The sequence below is a fragment of the Conger conger genome, chromosome 14 (assembly GCF_963514075.1).
Source record: "Conger conger chromosome 14, fConCon1.1, whole genome shotgun sequence".
Lineage (NCBI taxonomy): Eukaryota > Metazoa > Chordata > Actinopteri > Anguilliformes > Congridae > Conger > Conger conger.
Window position 1 is genome coordinate 41301794 of NC_083773.1, and position 17531 is coordinate 41319324.

General features: G+C 41.2%; 1 protein-coding gene and 1 long non-coding RNA gene across 2 annotated transcripts; both read left to right on the plus strand.

Moving 5' to 3' along the window:
* The first annotated feature begins 3134 nt into the window (after positions 1-3134).
* Positions 3135-7393, plus strand: LOC133109605 (zinc finger protein 12-like). Its single transcript, XM_061219005.1, has 2 exons — positions 3135-3285; positions 5318-7393. The coding sequence occupies exon 2, from the start codon at positions 5351-5353 to the stop codon at positions 6629-6631; it is 1281 nt and encodes a 426-aa protein (XP_061074989.1). The 5' UTR covers positions 3135-3285; positions 5318-5350; the 3' UTR covers positions 6632-7393.
* Positions 7394-13671: 6278 nt separating this feature from the next.
* On the plus strand, positions 13672-17231 carry LOC133109606 (uncharacterized). The gene is made up of 2 exons (XR_009704772.1): positions 13672-13788; positions 16504-17231. It is a non-coding gene; the product is annotated as an uncharacterized LOC133109606 (long non-coding RNA).
* Positions 17232-17531: the final 300 nt, after the last annotated feature.

Here is a 17531-nt window from a genome sequence, read left to right on the forward strand (position 1 = left end):
CAGTATGTGAGGACATAGATCTCAGTTGAGGGCTTAGTTCACTCCACAGCTTTGGGCCTCTAACGGAAAGATTATACTGGTGTCTTGATGTTTGTGAGCGCGATAGGAGTAGATTATTGTTGCTGTGTCTCGTTTGATGTGAATGGACATTGGAGGTGGCAATAAATAGATTCTGAAGGGTGTCTGGAAGTTCATGTTTTCTATACATGAATTTGTGGATGAATATGCATATCTGGTATGTGTTCACTTTTTCAATCGGCAATATGTTATATTTTTTAAAAAGGGGGGCGGATGGTGCATATCTATTTGAGTGGGAGATAAACCTTAAGTATTTCTTCTGTACTGTACGTAGTTTATTAAGATATGTAGGATAGGTCGCTGCCCAGATAATGTTACAGTAATTGATGAAAGGGAACAGGAAGCTATAATACAGAGTAAGATGAGCTGAAGAGTGAACTAAGGGACAAACTTTCCTCAATATGCCCAGCATCCTTGAAGATCTTTTGGTGACTAGGTCAATGTGATTAGACCACTTGAGATCACTATCAATAATGATGCCTAAGAATTTAGTTTGCTGGACTAGATTGATTTCAGCATTATTTATGAGAATTTTGGCTAGTTCTTTTGGGTAGTGTTTATTTATGTTACAAAAGATCATGAAGTTGCACTTCTTCACATTGAGGGTTAGTTTGTTTCGTTGGAACCATTGCGCTACAATAGATAGTTCATTATTAACAATTCTGATCAGGGAGTGAAAATCATCGTGGGAAGCTATGAGATTTGTGTCATCCGCAAACAGAACTGGAAGGAGATTTGTACATGACATGGCCATATCGTTTATATAGATTAAAAATAATAAAGGACCCAGGACTGAGCCCTGGGGGACACCAAATGCGATCTTAGATTTCTTTGAGGAAACACCATTTAGATGGACATATTGCTCTCTATTGACAAGGTAACTGGTTAACAGTTTAAGGGCAGTATCCTTCACTCCATATCTTTTGAGTTTGGCAAGCAGTATAGCATGGCATACCGTGTCAAAGGCTTTGCTTAGATCCAGGAAGACACCAAGGGCAAATTTTTTGTTATCAAGAGCTGATGAGATATAATTAACGAGCTGTATTATGGCATACTCGGTAGAGTATTTTTTACGAAATCCATATTGGTGTTTGTATAATATATTATTTACTGCAAGGTGATTGGATAGTCTAGAATAGATCAGTTTTTCTAAGATTTTAGAGATATAGGACGAATTGATATAGGACGGTAGTTACTAAATTCCTAAGAATCACCTGATTTGAATATGGGTATGACTTTTGCGATTTTTAGATCGTGGGGGATGGTGCCAGAGAGAAGAGATAAAGAAAGAATATGAGTAAGAGGTGTGATGATGTGATCAATTGTCTCCTTGATAAGGATACTCTTGATTCCATCATGACCATGAGCTGAGTTCTTTAGAGACATGATGATGTCTCGGACTTCCTGTGGAGTTGGAGGATCGAGATTTTGGAGTGAAGAATACTGACCCCTGATCGAGTCACAAGGATCAACATTAGAGTTCTTAAAGTTAGAGGCAAGTTCAGGACCAACATTTACAAAGAAATCATTGAAACCATTAGCAATATCCGTTGGGTTGGAAAGAGATCCCTTAGTATCATTCATTTCCATAGGAGTAGCTGATGATTTTTTATAGCGTTTCATAAGATGATTGATGAGGCTCCATGTTGCCTTGATGTCATTTGATGCTAATTTAATTTGATCTCGGAACAGCGCCGCGATATCAACGTGCGGCCAAGAATATATCGCATCCGAAGTGATAAGAACTTCCGTTGAGAATGAATGGGAAAAGTTAAGGAAAGTTAAGCTTAACTATCGCGGCGATGAGAAGAGCATCATCCACTGTATTCACTGGCAAAGCAACAAGCGCATCTGAGCCATACAATTTGCTTTTTGACGGCACTTGGGGTCAGTCGAACAATATTTGACATTACGTTATTGGCATTTGGCAGACGCTCTCGAGAGCGACGTACAGTTGATTAGACAAAGCAGGAGACAATCCTCCCCTGGAGCAATGATTGTGGCTACGCCAGGATTAGGACCACCGACCTTGCGTGTCCCAGTCAGTTACCTTAACCACTACGCTGCAGGCCGTGCCCCATATACATTAAAGCATTCGATTACGTTCAACGGCACCGAAAATTTATGTCGCATCGTCCATAAATGGCAAAAGTCCCACCATAGGATTATTTTCAACCTTTAATAGTTATACATCTTCTGAATCGTCATTCACTTCTCTTGATCGCTATCGGTGATTCCGCGTGATATGAGAGTTCAGTTGCTATGTACATTACGTTAGAACGATACAACACGGTTATTTGCTACTTAAACGTAGGCGCACGCTTAAAGTCTGACATGTCTATTGTCATCCATTGAAACTATTCAAAAGTAACCAGGGACTTTGGACTTATAAGGCGGGACATACCGAGTATCCAGCGAAAATATTGACCTGGCTACAGCCTGGAACTGCAGTGCCACCAACTGCCATGTATGAGCGCGTGAAGTCAACCAGTAAGTGCGTCACCATTTTCGAGCTCCATAAATGTAAACATGGAATAGTCAATGAAATCTGCCTGTTTTTCGGTGCTGTCGGGGTACAGCATTTAACATTGATGGAATGCTGGTAAAATGAGCGCTTAAAAGCCACAAAACAGTCATTTCATCACATTAAAATTCCATCTGAGCATAATTATTGTCAACAACAGGTTAATTAAAGGTTAAACTGAGATTTTAATCATAATACTCATGTCGATTTCCGGAAAAACATTTATCGGTTGTCCTCCCTATTACAGGACAAGCAAGTCGGTCTAGCTGTAGCTAAAATGAACAAAAACCCCAGCCAGTGTCCCAAAAGTCAAAAGATGACTAAAGAGTCCACATTAGTATATGAGCAGCCATCAACATGGCTTCCATTATATTATATTGCAGAATTCTACTGCATCTTAGCCATTGTTGGTAGAGTATGCTGTGAAGTGTCAATCTGGGGAAGTCGTTCAGGAATATGAAATGAACCTTTATTTTGAAACTTTTGTGAAATCGGACACCGGTAGTAAGATTCGTATTGGGGCGGTCTTCCGCTGGTCCTACACGACTAACGCAACTAGTCGAACTCCAGCGACTTTTTATAGTTAACACAGATGTAACGTGCATTGGGAACCTTTACCTCCAATAATTACATTACATCCAAAAATGATTGTGCAGACGTAATTTATTCATCATCCAACCAGGGTAAGTATTTCCCCAATAGTCTTCATGCCTTAACCAACTGCTTCATGAATGTTTGCAGAAGATATCGGCGTTGTCGCATGTTATGTACAATTCATTTTCGAGTTGTAAAACTTCGGATTGGCCCAGACATTGGGATACATAAGTACTGGACAGAGCTTCCGCCTGCTGGTTCCATGGATTTCAATGAGAACTGTTCATTGTGCGAGGAGCCGATTTATGGAGGCTTCCCTGTTTGACTATGGGACTTTGTCGCATGCTTAGTTGTTACTGGCGCTATTTTGGCACCGGAGCATGTGCATTGAAAACCTAAACGGTAAGGAATGAATGGTAATCAAATCGGTCCTTGTAGAGTAATAAATTCAGTGGGAAATTTTGAATTGAAAAGTACTGTCCAATATAGTAAAACTTCACCATGGTAATCGTAATTTTGAATGGGCTTTAATGATAAAATGTGCTTTTCGTCGCCAAAGGCTAAATACGCTGCATTACGTCGTAACCACTGGAGTCTGCGTGTTTCTCTGGGTGGGAGTCCGGCGTTCACTTTACTTTACCGAATGAACTTGGTTACAATGGCGTCACATTGTAAGACTAAATTCGTCCATGGAACATGTCCTCCATAAATCGTGTGGAACATATAAATGGCGAGCTTGATAGGAAAAGAAAAGGTTTTGCAGTATCAGATCAATATTTTATTCATAAGTAGGCCTATTATACCTTTTGAAGGACATAACGTTTAATAATCTACCTTACCATCTACAGGTGCTACAGGTACAATAATCTAGAATCTCAGAATATTAAAATATTACATAATCAAAAAAATGATTTATAATACAGGAATGTCGACCTTCTGAAAAGTATGTTCCTTTGTGCACTCTACTTCGGGGCTCCTTTTGCACAAATTACTGCATCAATGCGGCGTGGCAGGGAGGTAATCAGCCTGTGGCACTGATGCCTATGTGTAATGTGTAATGAATCAAGAATATATGAAAGTTTCACTTTTTGAATGAAATTACAGAACAAAATGAACTTTTCCAAGATATTCAAATTTTGTGTGATGCACCTGTACTTGGTTGAGCATTGAACACCAAGATATTTTTTTCAAAAAGAATACTATTAGACTTAATTTTCCAAATTGTTCATGGCTGTTCTTTTTTAATAGTTACAGTCCCCTCCAAAAGTATTGGTACAGCAAGTCCAATTCCTTTGTTTTTGCCATCCACTGAATACATTTGGGGTTGAGATAAAAAGATGAACACGAGACCAGAGTTCAGATTTTCTTGGAATTTACACCTAGATGTGTTAAACTACTTAGAACATAGCACCTTTGGAATCGGACCACCCAATTTTTATGTTTAGAAAAAGCATTGGTAGACCTGAGTATTTAAGAAAATGAAAGTAAATAATACTTAATATTTGGCAGCATATCCCTTGCCTACAATAACTGCATCAAGCCTGTGACCCATTTATATCACCAAACTGTTGCATTCTGCTTTTGTGATGCTTTTTCAGTCTTTTACTGCAGCCTCTTCCAGTTGTTATTTGTTGAGGGGTTTTTCCCTTCGATCTCCTCTTCAGAAGGTGAAATGCATTGTCAATTGTCTTCCCCTGTTTCTCTCCAAGAGCTGTCCCAGCTATCAGATGTTTTTATTATTATTAAGGTAAAGACCTCAGACCTCCTCACGTACCCTCCGCTCTGCAACCACCAACCTTCTCAAACCCCCCAGGACCAAGCTCCGCACAATGGGGGATCGGGCATTCTGCTCGGCCGCTCCCAGTCTGTGGAATGCTCTCCCCGACCACCTGAGGGCACCACAGTCTGTGGATACTTTTAAACGAGGTCTAAAAACCTAGAGCCTTCTGCTAGATTTTAAATTTTTCTCATGTTTTGTATTTCTTTTTTTTTAGCACTTCTGCTTTTTAATCTGTAGCACTTTGAGATTTTTTCTAAAAATATAAAGTGCAATACAAATAAAATTTATTATTATTATTATTATTATTATTATTATAAAACCCTTCCCCTGTTTCTCCCCAGGAGCTGAACATCTGCACACCTGTGAGCAGCAGTATGATGCAGACAGGAGTCATTCTGAGACAGGACACTGAGACAACACTACCAGAGCTCACTGAGCAGCACAGGATCAGACTGAAAAAAGAGGAACTCGGTGGACTGGTCCACATGGCAGAGTCAGAGACGTGTTCTGCAGCAGGACTCAACACTCTGGAGCCAGTGTGTGTTACATTACACAGCGGGGTCAGTGATGTACACCATACACACACATCACTGATTAAAACAGAAGCTGATCTGGGCTTCACCCACCCTGGGGACCTTATTAAGACAGAGACACTAGACAGTGCAGAGCTGGGATATGTAACCCATCTGTATCCTGATCAAATCAAAACCGAGACTGGTAATGGAGGATACCTTAAGGCAGAACACATCAGTGACTTGAATATGAAATGTGTCCATTTGAAATCTGATAAAATGAAGTGTGAATCCAGTGAAAGTTCAGTGAGTGATCTCATGAATGCTATGATAAATGGAGCTGCAGGTGATCGCAAAGCCAAGACAGAACCATCGCAATGTGCAGGAGAGCCAAATCCAAACTGTAAGAAGGAAGAAATGCACGATCCGCTGACCCAGTGTGGAGACTTAAATCACCACTGTCACATAAACGGTGAGAATAGTCAGACCAGAATTCTGCAGAAAGGTGGAAATGGCAGCAACAAGTGTATTAATTGCCAGGGAACAAACGAGAGAACTGAATCCAATCCAAGACTTTGGAATTTCTGTCAGAAGGAAGCAATTAATAAAAGTAAAGGTCAAATTAATAGTGATGAAAAGCCATACAGATGTACATGGTGTGAGAAGTGTTTTAATTTCAAATCTGCTTTAAATAGACATCTGATAATTCACACAGGTGAAAAACCATACAAATGTACTCATTGTGGGAAGTGCTTTTCCACAAAAGGTCATATAAATATCCACCAGAGAACTCATACACGTGAGATGCCCTACAATTGTATTCTTTGTGGAAAGTGCTTTTCCTCAAAAGCTTATTTAAATATCCACCAGAGAATTCATACAGGTGAGAAGCCCTACAATTGTACTCTGTGTGGAAAGTGCTTTTCCTCAAAAGCTTATTTAAATATCCACCAGCGAATTCATACAGGTGAAAAGCCCTATACTTGTACTCTGTGTGGAAAGTGTTTTTCCATGAAAAGTAATTTAAATATCCACCAGATAACTCATTCAGGTAAGAAGCCTTACAAATGTTCTACGTGTGGGAAGTGCTTTTCTGGAAAATCAAATTTAAATCGGCACAAGATGATTCATGCAGGTCTTTAATGCAAGATATTTATACTTCTGACTATTCAACCAGATGAATATCCCTGGGAGTATACACAGAGTAGGATCTGTTGAGGAAGCATAATTTAACTGCCACCGTGCCATTTAACTTACCATTCCTGCAATAGCCCTGCAAATGTATTCGGTTTGGGTTGGGAGATGTTTTTCACAAGTGTTTTTCTTGGGTACACAGCAAGGGATGTGTTATTTAACAAAATCGTATTAATTTCTACCAACAAATCAATCCATTGGAGGATCCTTCCATGTGTAGTACACAGTATGGAAAGTGCTTTTTCAGAGCAAGAAATCACCAGTAGCCTCATTTATAAAACTTTATAAAAGGCATACGCCTTCCAGTGAGCAAGAGGGAGGCTGCTCGAGCAGCATGGAGCGACTCACTGACGGAGAGGAGCGCGGTCTCTGTCGAGTGGCCCGATCTGAAGCCAGACTGATGGGGGTCTAGCAGGTTGTTAGAAAAGAAAAAGAAAGTTGAGTAGAAGCGGCTCGTTCTATGGTTTTAGAAAGAAAAGGAAGAAGAGATACCAGGCGGTAGTTCTGGATGATGGAGGGATCCAGAGTAGGCTTTTTTAGCAGCGGAGTGATGTGGGCCCTCTTGGGGGATGCTGGACAACAGCCAGAAGACAGGGAGGAGTTGTCAAGGGAGGTGACAAATGGGAGAATGTCAGGTGTGATAGTCTGGAGAAGAGAAGAGGGAATAGGGTCAAGGGCACAGGTTGTAGGGCGGTGGGAGAGCAGGAGGTGAGAGACATCAGAGTCTGTAAGGGGGGAGAAAGTGGAAAAGGAAGGGATGGGCCTAGAGGGGGGGAAGGGCACAGAGAGGGGGGCGGTGGTTGTAAAGGATCTGCGGATGTCTGTGACCTTCTCATCGAAGCCGTATTGTAACCCTTTGAGAATTAGTGGAATTGCTTAACAATTGAATCAATCAGTGTGGACAAATTGATGCCCAAGTCCATTATGAAAATGTTTTTGAAAATAGATGCTTTTTTTTTTTTTTTTTTTGGTTATGTGCTTTATTGGTAACAAAACGATTACTCAGGCTTTGATTTTCCGCTGACAGTGATATTCAGTAATATTATTAGCAGACTTGTAGATGGAGTCCAAATAATTGAGTGAAATTGTCATTAGAACATATTCTAGATTTTATTTATTTCACTACTTTGCCTGCAGTCGCTGTTGCCCTCTGCCTCCATAAAGTTTCTGTCAATGTTCACATTTTTCCTCATCGAGTTTATGCTTAGAAAGTGGCGTACACACATTTAAAGTCATTTTTTGCGCATACGCAATGATTATAAATGAGACCCCAGGACAGAATTCATCCAGGTGAAAAGCCAAACAAGTATCCGCAGAGTGGTCTGATCTATAGTAATAATATAATAATCAGATAATTAATTCAGCACCAACCTTATGTGCATTAATATGGGCGTTTCCCAGGTAGATAATTTGTGCAGCTGCCAAATAATGTGTGCAGGTGAAAAGCTTTTTGTACCAACTTTGTTTTTCAATAAAGAATTTGTTATTTATGACTCCAAGAAAGCATATACTGCTAAAAAGCATGTCTAATTCTCATTGTGTGAAGTGTTATATGGCGTCATACTTCATGAGGTGTGCATTGTGTGAAGTGTTTCCAGTGTTCATCCAATTCAGAACCACACCAGATGAATTGTATTTTTTCAGAAATCGCCTGAAAACTGTTACAAATATGCAGTGTTGGATTTGAACAACATATAAAAGTTATTTTGGATTAATCTGAATGTTGGTCAGCATATAAATCTTTTTTAGGGTCACCTTTCTGTACTGGTGGAGGGTTCTGACTAGCTGTGGCCACAGGCTCCTACAAGCACCTCCAGTCCTCCCACAGTCCCCCAGCAGCTGCTCTCTCAGAAATACAGTAACAGTGTGGGTACATTATTGTTCTTCAAGGATCAAATTTCCGAAATGTACACTGAAAATACAGTGAGGTTCTTGTTGGGTACAAATGAGCACATTTTCCAAGCAGATAAACATACAAATTAATTATACATTGCTGGCTAAGATTACAATTTAGTTGCGATGAACAATTTTTAGAGAGTGTGGGCAGCCTCTAGCTCTGCAAGGCTGCTAGTTCGTCTTCGGTCAGGTAGACTCAGAGCTGCTGCCTGCTACGGCTGCACTAACCTCACCATGAGGTGTCTCAGGGACGAACTCTCTTTTTCTTTAAGTACTCCGAACGTTCTGGAGCCCTGGTAAGTTCTACTGAACTTCCAGCCCAGTCTCAAAGTGAAGGGTGTGATGCAAATCTGGTATACGATTTCCTGTATTTACTGTATTCCTCTAAAAGAACCTTTATCACATATGATTATAGTAAGATATACTTTCTTATAATCACTCAAAAGAATAGAGTTATACAGCTTACAGGATATATATCATCTTTCAGTTTGCTGATCACATGCAAGTTGCATATACCCCTTTAGCTCTTTCTAATTTACCTTTCCACCATGATGTTACATTACATTACATTACATTATTGGCATTTGGCAGACGCTCTTATCCAGAGCGACGTACAACAAAGTGCATACCCATAACCAGGGATAAGTTCGCTGAAAGACCCTAGAGGGAAGTACAATTTCAACTGCTGCCTGTACAACAAAGATAAGGACAAGGGCCTTTTTTTTTTTTTTTTTTTGAACAAACAAACAAGCAAACAGCAAAAGTGACCAAAGTGAACTATCCAAACACTGCTTACCTAGCCAACTAAAAATACCGAAACACAAAGCAAGTCACAGAGACAACAATTAAGGTTCACAGGGAGGTAGGGAGGGATGGGGAGAGGTGCTGCTTGAAGAGGTGTGTCTTCAGCTTGCGCTTGAAGGTGGGGAGAGATTCTATAGTTCTGACCTCAACGGGGAGTTCGTTCCACCACCGTGGAGCCAGAACAGACAGTAGTCGTGAGCGTGAGGTCGAGGTTCAGAGAGGGGGAGGTGCCAAGCGGCCTGTGGAGGCTGAACGAAGAGGTCTGGCAGGGGTGTAGGGTCTGATGATTTTTTGCAGATAAGCTGGGGAAGACCCTTTAACTGCTTGGAAGGCTAGCACCAATGTTTTGAATTTGATGCGAGCCATGACAGGCAGCCAGTGGAGGGAAGTAAGCAGGGGGGTGACGTGTGAGTATTTGGGAAGGTTGAAGACCAGACGAGCTGCTGCATTCTGGATGAGTTGGAGGGGTCTGATGGCGGACGCTGGGAGGCCAGCCAAGAGGGAATTGCAGTAGTCCAGGCGGGACAGAACCATCGCTTGGACCAGGAGCTGGGTCGAGTAGGGGGTGAGAAAGGGGAAAATTCAAAGGTACACCGCTCAAATACCCATCATCCTCTTTGGCCTTTACCTTATCTTATGGCTCCCCCTTCACGGAGATAAAAGCTACTGAACTTCCATTAATACAATGGGTATGAACACCCCTAAAGTCTACTACTTATTTATATCGTATATAGTATCTTACTAAAAAATAAAAGACATAAAAATGAAAGGAAACATAACTTTTAAATCACCTAATAATGCTACCTTCTATAGTATCTTACTGAAAACGAACAGACATAAAAATGAAAGGAAACATAACGTTGAGCTTCCATGTACTACTTTTACAAGTACTATAGATTATAATTACCACCCATGCCCTAAATATAGCCATCTCGTTTTCTGCGGGATTTGATCCCTCCTCCTTGCTGTTGATGAGCTCTTTGAACAGCTGCATTGGTTTGGGAATCTGGGGCAGGATCAGGACCCAGACTTTCGAAAGACGTGACTTTGCACTTCGTACTTCTCCTGCCTGTTGTATGGGATGTGCACTGGTATGTCTTCGAACACGTCGAGGGTTTTGCAGTGCAGCCGCAGCATATGCCTCTCCTCACTGACACTGAGGTTAGGGGGGGAGGCTTCAGGTTCTTGCGTGGGTCCAGCAGGAAGGTGTTCTGTAGCATGGAGGAACGCCCCGTCCCGTCTGTTGGCCTCCAGGTGCAGTTCACGGCTCCAAGCATGTCGTAAAAGCCCTTTAACTCTTTTCTGTATGATGAGGGATGCGCATGAACACCTCTTCGACATCAGTCCCGCTGCCACAACTCTTGGGCTGAGTCCGCACAGCGTACGTCACTCCTCTCTCCATATCCATATCCTGGAGTGGTGCCCAGAGGGAGCGTGCCACTCCAGCTTGACTACAGCTGTCCTGCGTTGCTCTCTCTTCAACAGCCCATAGATATCTTCTGAAGCAAAATTCTAAGATGCTTTTTTTTCTTTCTTCTCCTTCTTTTTTCCTGCTTTTTTAACGTCTAAAAGCTCACTCCTTATATATCCTTAGCTCATATAAAAGTGTACCTTTTTTTGATAAGAAATGTCCCCAGTATACTGAGTGGAAAGACATTTATCTCTTATGCAACTTTTTTTTCTCATACCTCAAAGGAAATTTCCCCAATACTTTATCTCATGTGCCCCTCCGGTTGGGAGTTTCCACCATCTCAGTATACGAGTGGAAAAACACTAGCTCTTATGTAATTTTTTAATGAACCTATTCATCACTGGTATTTGTCTCCCTGTCATAACTCTCCAAACTTTGACTTCATACAAGCCAGAAGTTAGTGCCCTCCACCATCTCAACACACTCTTCAGGTGCCCCTCTCCGCGGCGCCTTAAGGGATCTACAAAGGACATCCAGCCAATAGCTGAGTGTAAATCATCCACCAACTCTTCTACAGTCAGTCCTTTGAATCTATCCAATAAATTATCAGATTATAATCAGGAAGGCCCTTAAAGCCTCTTAATATTCTTTCGGTATTGACATCCCTTCCGTTTTCCTTATCTTTTTGCTTTTAGCCAGGCATTGTGCTCCTCCCCTGTAGGGTTGGGGTATTCCCCGACTGCTCGCTCAGCATGTTGAATCTCCTCCAAGGTTATGCTGGAACTCATTCTATGCATGGCCTCAGTCAGAACTTTAACCTTGCTCCTTAGTACTCTAAATCTAAGTCCCCCGACTTCAGACTCCTCCGCTGACAAGTAGGGCTGCTCATTATCTCTGAACCACATATTTTTCCTCTTATGGGCGTTCTTGCTACCACCTCAATGGCGTGTGCGAGGGGTTAACAATGCATTCCTTCCTAACCCATCCCTGTCAATCTCTCATCTGGGGGGCCTAGGGCCTGGTCCTCAACACCCTCTTCTTGCCATTTGGTATTTGACTGATTAAATGCTCCTTTTGTTTGTCAGTGTAAAAAATATATATTTTTATCTGAAGAGTTTTGTATTGTCTTTTGTATTGACAGCACAGATTATTGATTTCTCCATCCTGCTTCACTTTCTTCTGTTGTGCCAAATCTTTTGACATTTCAATGGCTATTTGCTTTTCCCATTTATCCATTGAGGACATTTCTACCATCATAACTTAATTATAAGGGACCTTACTCTGTTACAAAAAGTTTAGAAGGAAGTAAATTGTTAATACACGTCCAATGGGATTTAATAGTAGGCACATTCTTAAAATGGAAAATTCAGCCAATAATCAAAATAGAAATGAACTTTTATTTTGAAGCTCACTTGGAATCTACACCGGAAGACACGATTTAAATATCCACCAGAGTACTCTGACAGGTGAGAAGCCCTACAATTCTACTCTGTGTAGAAAGTGCTTTTCCACAAAAGGTTATTTAAATATCCACCAAAGAATTCAAACAGGTGAGAAGCCCTCCAGTTGTACTCTGTGTAGAAAGTTATTTTACACAAAAGGCCATTTAAATACCCACAACTAAAAGTACTGTCCTCGTTTAAGCGTTTAAATGGTTAACCAAACTGAGTACTAAACGTTTAAAAGAAAATTCTAGCCGATCATTTTTGCTGAAGCTGGAATGGTAAACTCAGTTTAATATAAATCCGCATTCACCATCGCACCATATTTGGTAACGTTGGCAAAGTTTGCGTTACATAAAAATATATATAATTGTTCGGAGACCTGTATTGGCATGAAAGTTAAATCATTAGACCTTTCGCCTATGGTAAAATAGATCCCGTCTTATCACATTGTATCAGGCAAATATTGCGTGACCACAATTTTGAGTGCACAGCCCCGTCTGTAACAAAGTTCTTGACAGCAGCATATTTTCAGATTTCATGCCAAGTCTATCAGGCAGAAGCCATATGGAAGAGGGATGAAAACATCAAGAATAACATTTTTACTGATGCATTTTTAAAAAAATGACACGATCGACCAGCATGCCTGCAGGAATTTAACTCCAGGCTTCCCATTTATACATGAGAATGAGGACATTTCTACCATCTCTATTTAATTATGAGGGACTTTACAATGGGATTTAATAGTAGGCACATATGACATAATGACCTGTTAAAGGAGAAGCAGTAATGTCACTGCTTGAGAGGAGCCAAAAGTCTAACCTGGGCCATTGCCGTTTCCATATACGCATGTATAATTTAAACCATTACGATTTGCCATTCTTCATACGTCTACCAAATGTAATTTAGTTTGTTTTCATGTATTTTTGGTTAATGATCTTGGTAAATATTTATTTCACATTATTTCTGGTCTCCATTTATTTATTTATGTTAAACAGCGGCGGAATTCACGAAGAACTGTAAAATAGCATGTCCACAACTGGAAGTACACAACGAGCTCGACATTTTACTTGATTACAACACTGGAATAACGAATGTAATGTTTAAGCCTCCATGAGCTAGCCAGCTAAATTGCTTGGAATTACGCATCATGTAATCACTTTACGTTCACTCAGACAACTTTCTGCTTTCAAAGTGCGTCTCAATCGCGTGCTGCTTGCTAATCAAGCAACTGATTTTGGTTTCGGACACAGCACAGGCGACTGAAAGTGATCAATGGCGGAGCAGTAATACAATGAAACCAAGGGGACCAATCACATTTCTTACGGAACGGTATTTACATTTCTGGGGAGGTGAGCGTCAGGCCAGAACGCGGCTTGGCGTAGACTCGACACCGACGTATAAACCTCTCTGCTTAAAAGAACAGAAGTGGAAGAACAGAACTCCGGCGACTTTATATGGTTATAACACAGATGTAATCAGTCATTGGGAGCCTTTAACTCCAAGAAGTACATTCCATCGAAAAACAGTCATTCATTCATCATCCAAACAGGGTAAGTATTTTCCCCAGCGTCTTCATGCTTTAACGAACTGCTTCATTAATGTTTGCAAAAGATATCGTTTTTCAAATTTGTCAGTCGATTTTAGCCTGGAACTGTAGCACGTTATGAATAATTAATTTTCTATTTATTAAACTTCGGATTCGTCCAGCTATCGGGATATATAAGAACTGGGTAGAGCTTCCTCCTGCTGATTACATGGATTCCAATGAGAACTTGTCAATTGTGCGAGGAGCCGATTGAGGAGGCTGCCATGTTTGACTATGGGGCTTTGTCGCATGCTCAGTGGCGCTATTTTGTAACCAGAGCATGCGCGCTGGAATAATAAACGTATGTGCTCCTCCGAATAAAATCGGTCCGTGGTGAGAAATTCATTCAGAGGGAAGAAAATTAGAATCGGAAAATTACTGTCCACTTCTCATCTACTTGGTTGAGCATGGAACAGTTTGTGGTCATTTTCTACACAGACCCATCTTTATTTACTTTATTATTTTTTTCAAAAAGAATACAATTTGTCTTAATTTTCCCTGTGGCTGTTATTTTTTTGAAACGGTTACAGTTCCCTCAAAGTATTGGAACAGCAAGACCAATTTGACCAACCTTTGTTTTTGCAATCCACCGAATACATTTGGGGTTGAGATAAAAAGATGAACATGAGACAAGAGTTTTGTGTTTTTATGCTTTTATTCCTTGGTATTTACAACAAGATGTGCAAAACTACTTATAACATAGCACCTTTATCAGACCACCCCATCTTCAGGTTAGAAAACGTGTTTGAACACAGAGTATTTAAGTAAATGACACTTCATATTTTGTAGCATTTCCCTTGCTTACAATAACTGCATCAAGCCTGTGACCCATTTACATCACCAAACAGTTCTGCATTCTGCTTTTGTGATGCTTTTCCAGGCTTATACTGCAGCCTCTTCCAGTTGTTTGTTATGAGGGGTTTTTCCCTTCAGGAGGTGAAATGCATGGTCAGTTGTGTTAAAGTCAGGTGATGAACTTGGCCCGTCTAAAACCTTCCACTTTTGCTCCCTAATGAAGTCCTTTGTTTTGTTGGCAGTGTACTACTTTGGTTGGGTAATCTTGGTCCCATCAGTCCTTAAAACTTTGTGTGAGAACTTTGATGTCACTGACTGATGTTTTGGGGGTTTTCCTCACAGCTCTCACAACGTTTCTGTCGTCAACTGCTTTTGTTTTCCTTTGTTGACCTTTTTGATGTCTGTTGCTCAGTAGACCAGCGGTTTTTCAGGACATTCTGAGTTGTTGTTCCAAGCTATTCTCAATGCTTGTGCAATCTCTGTGATTGATTGAAGGCTTGCTTTTCTCCCAAAGACAGCTCTCTGGTCTCCATGTATTCTAACACAAATGCAGTCATTCAGAACTATTTTTTAAACCGAAATTAGGTCATCTGATACTGTTTAACAAATCTAGATACAAATACCAGGAAATAAAAGCTGAAATTAAGATCTGTCATCTCAAATATATCTTTTGACCTCAATTGTCTTCAGGATATAGCAAAAGCAAAGGAATTGGTCTTGCTTTTCCAATACTTTTGGAGGCGGCTATATATTCAGTTTGTGATGCTGATGTGGGAAGCCTTCAAAGTATGTTTTATTTCCATTCCAACTCAATTTATTGTACATGAGTAGGCCTATTACAGCTTTTTAACTACATGAATTTACATTTTGATAAGGAACTTTCCTTACTTGGTTCCTTACTTTTTGGTAATTTTCTGTCCCAACTTTGGCTTAGATGATTTTCTAAAATGATAGTAAAATTCTAAAATTAGTCGGTGTGCAACGGCATCAAACTGATGTCTGCATCAAGGTCCGATTCCTTAACTGTGCATCACCGCAGCGCCCCGTGTGGCTGTTCTTCGTCATAGCAGTTTAGAATTCAAACACCAAGTGGTGCTGTTCTTTATTGAATCTACACTCACCGGAACATTTCAGTTTTATTGCACCTACTTATTGAGTATCCCAGAAACTGCTGATCTCCTGCGATTTTCATGCACACTAGACTCTTGCAAAGAGTTTGTAAAGAATACTGCAAAAAAACAAAAACAAATCTAGTGAGCAGCAGTTCCCCAGACAGAAATGCCTTGCAAATGAGATGTCAGAGGAGAATGGCCAGACTGGCCAGACTGGTCAAAACTGACAGGAAGATAACAGTAATGCAAATAACCTCACATTTCTGCAGTGATATGTAGGAGAGCATCTTTGAACACACAACGTATCATAATTAAGTGGATAGGCTACAGTAGTAGAAGTGTAAATATAGTGCTTGGTGAATGTATAAAGAACACTTACACAATATTGGAGAGGTCAACTCCCACACCTCTGGTAGATTTTTCACAGAATACAGCATGTACAGCAGCCTCAGAATCCACAGAGAATGTCCACAGGGTTTCTGAAGATGCTGCTGGTGCACACTGATTCCACCATGAATGTCATGGAGACCAGTGTTCTGCCCTTTTGCCATGGCCAGCCCATTCTTCCTGTTCTCAGGCCCTTCAGAAACGGCTTTCTTTCACTGTTCACAGTTTAAGCTAAAGCTGTGTGAAAGTGGAACTGTGGTATCAGCCATTGAGGGAATAAGGGTTTCCCCCACCTCAGAATGTTCGAGCCCTCCTGTGGTCAGTCAGGTATCTGCAGGACTGCAGAGTGTTAAGAATGTGTCTGTCGGACCCCTATTTCTCCCCAGACAGGAGTCATTCTGAGACAGGACACTGAGACAACACTACCAGAGCTCACTGAGCAGCACAGGATCAGACTGAAAGAAGAGGAACTCGGTGGACTGGTCCACATGGCAGAGTCAGAGACGTGTGCTGCAGCAGGACTCAACACTCTGGAGCCAGTGTGTGTTACATTACACAGAGGGGTCAGTGATGTACACCATACACGCACATCACTGATTAAAACGGAAACTGATCTGAGCTTCACCCACCCTGGGGATCTTATTAAGACAGAGACACTAGACAGTGCAGAGCTGGGATATGTAACCCATCTGCATCCTGACCAAATCAAAACCGAGACTGGTAATGGAGGATACCTTAAGGCAGAACACATCAGTGACTTGAATATGAAATGTGTCCATTTGAAATCTGATAAAATGAAGTGTGAATCCAGTGAAAGTTTAGTGAGTGATCTCATGAATGCTATGATGAATGGAGCTGCAGGTGATCGCAAAGCCAAGACAGAACCATCGCAATGTGCAGGAGAGCCAAATCCAAACTGTAAGAAGGAAGAAATGCACGATCCGCTGACCCAGTGTGGAGACTTAAATCACCTCTGTCACTTAAACGGTGAGAATAGTCAGACCAGAATTGTGCAGAAAGGTAGAAATGGCTGCAACAAGCATTTTAATTGCCAGGGAACGAATGAGAGAACTGAACCCATAACCAATTCAAGTAAAACCCCAAGCCTTTTGAATTTCTTTCTGACATCCATCCATTATCTTAACCCGCTTATCCTGAACAGGGTCACAGGGGGGCTGGAGCCTATCCCAGCATACATTGGGCGAAAGGCAGGAATACACCCTGGACAGGTCGCCAGTCCATCGCAGGGCTCACACACCATTCACTCACACACTCATACCTATGGGCAATTTAGACTCTCCAATCAGCCTAACCTGCATGTCTTTGGACTGTGGGAGGAGACCGGAGTACCCGGAGAAAACCCACGCAGACACGGGGAGAACATGCAAACTCCACACAGAGAGGCCCCGGCTGA